At 42.7% G+C, this 7,766-nt stretch overlaps 1 protein-coding gene across 2 annotated transcripts in view; it reads left to right on the forward strand.

Annotated features, from left to right (window-relative positions):
- Positions 1–1,971: 1,971 nt before the first annotated feature.
- The window catches only part of LOC311103667 (enoyl-CoA delta isomerase 1, mitochondrial-like), a 19,402-nt gene continuing 13,607 nt past the window's right edge, over positions 1,972–7,766 (forward strand). For both annotated transcript variants that reach the window (XM_084145278.1, XM_084145279.1), the window contains exons 1-2: positions 1,972–2,060; positions 6,365–6,490. In XM_084145278.1, the coding sequence (XP_084001404.1) occupies positions 2,018–2,060; positions 6,365–6,490 (169 nt within the window). In that variant the 5' untranslated portion in view covers positions 1,972–2,017. The remainder of the gene's footprint in view (positions 2,061–6,364; positions 6,491–7,766) is intronic.

A 7,766-nucleotide genomic window follows, 5' to 3' on the forward strand; every position in this document is an offset into this window, starting at 1 on the left:
TGACCCTACGCACACAGCCAAGACAACGCATGAGTGGCTTTCGGGACAAGTCTCTGAATGTCCTTTGTGGCCTAGCCAGAGCCTGGACTTGAACCTGATCTACCATCTCTGGAGAGACCTGAAAAGAGCTGTGCAGCGACGCTCCCCGTCCAACCTGACAGCGCTTGAGAGGATCTGCAGAGAAGAATGGGAGAAACTCCCCAAATACAGGTGTGCCAAGCTTGTAGCGTCATACCCAAGAAGACCTGAGGCTGTAATCGCTGCCAAAGGTGCTTCAACAAAGTACTGAGTAAAGGGTCTGAATACTTACATTTCCTTTTTTTTTTATACATTTGCAAACATTTCTAAAAACCTGTTTTTGCTTTGTCATTGTGGGGTATTGTGTGTAGATTGATGAGGGGAAAAAACAATTGAATCCATTTTAGAATAAGGTTGTAATGTAACAAAATGTGGAAAAAGTCAAGGGGTCGGAATACTTTCCGAATATTCTGTATACTAAATAAATACAGTATCTGATAGTAGGCAACATCTTCAATATATACTAAATAAATACAGTATCTGATAGTAGGCAACGTCAATATATACTACATAAATACTTTTTCCCTGACAACCAAAAGTACTCGTTCAATTTTGAGTGCTTAGCAGGACAGGAAAATGGTCAAATTCATGCACTTATCAAGAGAACACGTGGTCATCCCTACTGCATCTGGCCTGGCGGACTCACTAAACACAAATGCATCTTTTGTAAATAATGTCTGAGTGTTGGAGTGTGCCCCTGGCTATCCATACATTTTAAAAAGAAGAAAATGATGCCATCTGCTTTGCTCAATATAAGGAATTTAAAATGATTTTTACTTTTACCTTTGATACTTCAGTATATTTTAGCAATTACAGTTACTTTTGATACTTAAGTATATTTAAAACTTTTAAGACTTTTACTCAAGTAGTATTTTACTGGGTGACTTACACTTTTACTTGAGTAACTTTCTATTAAGGTATCTATACTTTTACTCAAGTATGTCAGTTGGGTACTTTTTCCACCACTGCCTTTAGCCTTGATCCTGAACATGGCGTAACAGTTAAGGTGATGGCTTGACAGTCTTTGGACCCGGGTTCTAGTCCCGGTCGGGGCTACCCACCAAATTCGCTACAATATAAATAACTTCCATGGGGGGGCGCCGCTATCATTGTATCTCCCATTTAAAGCTGGACACAATTGAAACAACAACAACAAAGCGGCCACCCCACCTGTGTTTTGGTAAAAAGCTGAGGGATGGGCCTGGAGAAATGTAACCACTTTTAATAAATTCAAAGCAAGAGCTATGTATGCATGATATAAAAAAAAAAAAACATTGTAAAGTGGTTATCCCACTGGCTATAAGGTGAATGCACATATTTGTAAGTCGCTCTGGATAAGAGCGTCTGCTAAATGACGTAAATGTAAAATGATATCAAAATGATAGTTTTAACCGTGTTTTGAGGATATACAGTGTTTGTTTACATTTACCTTGTTGACAAACATTGGAGTATAACAAGCTGATATTTGGGGTTCAGATGGGGAACGACAGTTGAACCAATAGTCAAACATACATTAGTATCTAACTCTGTACAACGACTGACCTTAACAAATACAACAAGTCATCAGTCGTTGACCCTTTAGGACAGTGTCCTCGAAGTAACCTGTAACCAATCCCTGTCAAGCAACCACCAGTTTGTCAATGGGCGAGCTCGTTTTGCATGGCCCGATGCCCCGGGTTGGTAGAGATTTTTAAGGACAAATGGAATGGTCTAAAATGTGCAAACTCCGCACCCAGGGCACCGGGCCTTGTTAAACGAACTCGCCCAGTGTGGTTGATAGTCCGGCAGTCTGATAGGGGGAAACACGTTTTCAACATCCACGGTCACGGCGTTCAGATCCAATCAAATACAAATACTGATATATTGGCCACGCCTCCTTTGTAATGCCTCATCCAAGGCAGAAGACAAGCTGCAGTGTGTGTCAACTTGACGAGGCGGGATGGCAAATGCGTTGAGAAATTCCGCAAAATTCGCCTTTTCAGGTATGTGAACTTACCTGGCATTGAATAAGAACAGCAGGAAGAGTTCAATGGCTAATTCTCATGAGTGCTGATGGCCTATTTCGCGAACAAACAAGAATATCAGTGGTTAGCTTGCATGGCTAATTAGTTACCTAGCTAGCTAGCCTGCCCTTCGCTGGCCAAAACTTTCAGAAACTAGAGCAAAGTTCACGGAACGCTTGAGACTGTCCTTATGTCGAGTAATGACACCTTATGTCAGTTTGCGTGGGCTATCTAGGAACTATCAAGTAACTAACAATATCAACTAACTAATATATCGTAGAGCGTTGTTGTTGTATAAGAACATCTCTAACATGATTACAGAAGCACAAATATCATACCATCCCGCCCAAGAAAAATGCTAACCTACCCTGTTATTGTGATATTTGTGTGTCTAACTTTCTCACTCATTATTCACGCTTCATTCAGGACTATCCATAATCATGGTAGCATCACATTAATATAGAAGTGTTTAAAAACAATATATTCTTATTTACAGTAAAAGTGACTCCAAAATGGCTCAATACATTTTTTAAACCTTTATTTAACTAGGCAAGTCAGTTAAGAACAAATTCTTATTTACAATGAAGGTCAAACCCGAGTGGCGCAGTGGTCTAAGGCACTGTATCGCTAACTTACAGTTATTGCATACATTATTCTTTTTTATTTTCATACTGGCCCCCCGTGGGAATCGAACCCACAACCCTGGCGTTGCAAACGCCATGCTCTACCAACTGAGCTACCTCCCTGCCGGCCATTCCCTCCCCTACCCTGGACGACGCTGGGCCAATTGTGCGCCGCCCCATTGTCTCCCTGTTGCGGCCGGCTACAGCAGTGCCTGGATTCGAACCAGGAGGCAATGGCCGGCAGGGAGGTAGCTCAGTTGGTAGAGCATGGCGTTTGCAACGCCAGGGTTGTGGGTTCGATTCCCACGGGGGGCCAGTATGAAAATAAAAAATAATAATGTATGCACTAACTGTAAGTCGCTCTGGATAAGAGCGTCTGCTAAATGACGTAAATGTAACGACGCTGGGCCAATTGTGCGCTGCCCTATGGGACACCCAATCATGGCCGGTTGTGATACAGCCTGGAATCGAACCAGGGGGTCTGTAGTGACGCCTCAAGCACTGAGATGCAGTGCCTTAGACCGCTGACTCGGGAGCCCAAGTATTTACCATTCATTTCTATTGGGCACAAAATAATCTGAAACACAACCTAAACAAACAGCAAATGCATCCAACAAGTTTGTAGAGTCACAAGCTTGATTTGGTCCTTGCGTGCTATGAATATGGGACAAAATACTTTTCACATATAAGTGAATTTGTACCAATACTTTTGGTCCTCTAAAATGGGGGGGACAGTGTACAAAAAGTGCTGTAAGTTCTAAACGGTTCACCCAAAATGGATGAAAATACCCTCAAATTAAAGCTAACAGTCTGCACTTTAACCCGAAAGTCATTGTATAATTTCAAATCCAAAGTGCTGGAGTACAGATACAAAACAAAAACTGCCACAATACTTTTGGAGCTCACTGTATATAGTGAGTAGGGTGCCATATCAGACACAGCCGTCGTCTTATAATACAGGGTCACAATGTCAACCATCAGGGGTGTAATCATTAGTCCAAAACGTTTTGCAACGGAAACCGTTTACTCCAAACGGAAAGAGTTTTGCACAGAAAACAAGAGTTTATTAGGACAAATTCAGGTAGGTCCCTCCCTGTTTCATTCCGTTTTTGGTTCAGTTTGGATCCTAGTGAAGACACTCCAGCAGGGCTGAAAGTAGTTTTCATTTCTTCCTGGTATCGGGACCTTCTGTGTGTGTGTATGTGCCTAATCATAGAATTACATATAGAATCCCTATGAATTTAATACGATCTCTATGGGCCTAATATTAAAGATTTGTCGTTTAACTTTACATTTATTAGCCTACATTTTTATGTGGTATAAACACAACCAGTCATGATGTTTATCTGATTGTTAAATAATTACTTCAAAATGCTAATGTAGGCTACCTGAGCACGTTACTCAGGGATGGCTGAACGACGGGGTAGGCTACCTGAGCACGTTACTCAGGGATGGCTGAACGACGGGGTAGGCTACCTGAGCACGTTACTCAGGGATGGCTGAACGACGGGGTAGGCTACCTGAGCACGTTACTCAGGGATGGCTGAACGACGGGGTAGGCTACCTGAGCACGTTACTCAGGGATGGCTGAACGACGGGTTTAAAAAAAACAAAAAAAAAACGTTTTTAAGACTCATTTAGATATTTTTCTGCTTATAATTTCTGACATTTAGTAGGCTATTTGTTAGTCAACTTATCTATAATTAAAAACATGCAGCTGATCTTCTGTCATTACTTGATGCTTGTCTAGAATATTTAGATAAAGCCTAGCTCACCAGAATGATGTCATAAATTGATAGAATGAATGCATCATCAACAATCTAGTTGACATTGGTAAAGTCTACATTTCTGCTTCGGTCATAGATCGAGGACATTTAGGGACCAGGGTTTATGTGGTTGAAAATTAAATACTGTCAGCTTTTATGTCGCTGTCAGAAATTGCGCATTTAGGCCACACAACAGGTCCCTAAGCGTGCAATCGCATTCTCTCAAGATGCTGAAAGAAAAATAAATCCTATTTCTCCACACCTGTTCACGAGACAAAATTAACATTTGGTGTATCATTATACTGCAAGGAACACTTAATTCTGTAGGAGTTAATATTATAAAAGGCTACCTGAGGCCTGCGGTCAGTGTCCAGACTTCAGTTCATATTATAATAGGCTACATGAGGCCTGCGGTCAGTGTCCAGACTTCAGTTCATATTATAATAGGCTACATGAGGCCTACAGTCAGTGTCCAGACTTCAGTTAATATTATAATAGGCTACCTGAGGCCTACAGTCAGTGTCCAGACTTCAGTTAATATTGTAATAGGCTACCTGAGGCCTACAGTCAGTGTCCAGACTTCAGTTAATATTATAATAGGCTACCTGAGGCCTACAGTCAGTGTCCAGACTTCAGTTAATATTATAATAGGCTACATGAGGCCTGCGGTCAGTGTCCAGACTTCAGTTAATATTATAATAGGCTACATGAGGCCTGCGGTCAGTGTCCAGACTTCAGTTCATATTATAATAGGCTACATGAGGCCTACAGTCAGTGTCCAGACTTCAGTTAATATTATAATAGGCTACCTGAGGCCTACAGTCAGTGTCCAGACTTCAGTTAATATTATAATAGGCTACCTGAGGCCTGCAGTCAGTGTCCAGACTTCAGTTAATATTCCAACTATTATGCTACTCCGGCATCCATACATTGACATTTTATACATTACTGCTTATCACTTACTAACCATCAGTTATTCACATTGCTTTAATACAATATTTCAGTTGTTGGGGCGGCAGGTAGCTTAGTGGTTAAGAGCGTTGTGCCAGTAACCGAAAGGTCGCTGGTTCTAATCCCCGAGCCGACTAGGTGAAAAATCTGTCGATTGTGCCCTTGAGCAAGGCACTTAACCCTAATTGCTCATGTAAGTCGTTCTGGATAAGAGCGTCTGCTAAATGACTAAAATGTAAATGTTGTGTATATTCCATTTGTTTTATTTGATCACCTCTATAGAGCTGCTGTCTGACAAAATCACTATTTTAGTAGTTCTTCAAATTTAAATAAGGCATATTTTTCTGACTGCTGAATACCAACACCTCGCGAAGCAACGTCTTTCTATGTATCCCCTCTTGATCACGCATTCTTCTTCTCTTCTGTAGCAGGCGTAAAAGAAACACAGAGCGGACAAGTAGCCGCGCAATGGATTATGGTCATTGTAGTTAATTACCACATTTTCTGCGCTAAACTATGTAGAACGTTGGCCTGTTGGAAACTACAAGTCCCTACGACATTGCACAGTTCGGGCTGGATCTGATTTATCTCTAGAGGAACTGCAGCGCAATGACGGGACGAAAATGGAATTCAAATAATTGAACCGACGTCGGTCAATTCATTTTTTTAAAACTGAAAAATAACCGACATTTCGGTTAATCGCTGTAGACGTGAGGGTGTTATTGTTATATTATAATTTTATATTATTATATTGTTTTATACCATGTTATTGTTGAATACTCCTTTCTGATTGGCTTGAAGGGCATTCTAGAGTGTGCATTATTTCACTATAACGCACTTTATATTGTTATATTATGTTATGTTATATTATTATTATATTGTTTGTTATATTATATATTGTTATTGTATTGTTATAATATGATATTGTATTGTTCTTTGGCAGGTGTGTTGTCCCAGTTGTCCAGCCACAGTAGAAATGGGAGTGTGTGTGTTTCACCGTGCTTCTCTCTGCAGCGGAGGAACAACTCTACCTCACCTAAGATCAAGGTGGATCTGGACAGCAGTACAGGTAAACCCCTGCACAGCGTCTTGCACCTGTCCCAAATGGCACCCTATCCACTACATAAGGGGAAGACAACCCTGGTCCTGGAGGGCAACAGGTACTGTCTACATCAGGGGTAGATAACCCTGGTCCTGGAGGACAAAAGGGTACTGTCTACATCAGGGGTAGATAACCCTGGTCCTGGAGGGCAATAGGTACTGTCTACATCAGGGGTAGATAACCCTGGTCCTGGAGGACAAAAGGGTACTGTCTACATCAGGGGTAGATAACCCTGGTCCTGGAGGGCAATAGGTACTGTCTACATCAGGGGTAGATAACCCTGGTCCTGGAGGGCAATAGGTACTGTCTACATCAGGGGTAGATAACCCTGGTCCTGGAGGACAATAGGTACTGTCTACATCATCAGGGGTAGATAACCCTGGTCCTGGAGGACAACAGGTACTGTCTACATCATCAGGGGTAGATAACCCTGGTCCTGGAGGACAACAGGTACTGTCTACATCAGGGGTAGATAACCCTGGTCCTGGAGGACAACAGGTACTGTCTACATCATCAGGGGTAGATAACCCTGGTCCTGGAGGACAACAGGTACTGTCTACATCATCAGGGGTAGATAACCCTGGTCCTGGAGGACAACAGGTACTGTCTACATCAGGGGTAGATAACCCTGGTCCTGGAGGACAACAGGTACTGTCTACATCAGGGGAAGATAACCCTGGTCCTGGAGGACAACAGGTACTGTCTACATCAGGGGTAGATAACCCTGGTCCTGGAGGGAAACAGGTACTGTCTACATCAGGGGTAGATAACCCTGGTCCTGGAGGACAACAGGTACTGTCTACATCAGGGGTAGATAACCCTGGTCCTGGAGGACAACAGGTACTGTCTACATCAGGGGTAGATAACCCTGGTCCTGGAGGACAACAGGTACTGTCTACATCAGGGGTAGATAACCCTGGTCCTGGAGGACAACAGGTACTGTCTACATCATCAGGGGTAGATAACCCTGGTCCTGGAGGACAACAGGTACTGTCTACATCAGGGGTAGATAACCCTGGTCCTGGAGGACAACAGGTACTGTCTACATCAGGGGTAGATAACCCTGGTCCTGGAGGACAACAGGTACTGTCTACATCATCAGGGGTAGATAACCCTGGTCCTGGAGGACAACAGGTACTGTCTACATCAGGGGTAGATAACCCTGGTCCTGGAGGGCCACAGACACTGTCTACATCAGGGGTAGATAACCCTGGTCCTGGAGGACAATAGGTACTGTCTACAT

Source organism: Coregonus lavaretus, assembly GCF_964263955.1.
Source record: "Coregonus lavaretus genome assembly, chromosome: 28".
Taxonomy (NCBI): Eukaryota; Metazoa; Chordata; class Actinopteri; order Salmoniformes; family Salmonidae; genus Coregonus; species Coregonus lavaretus.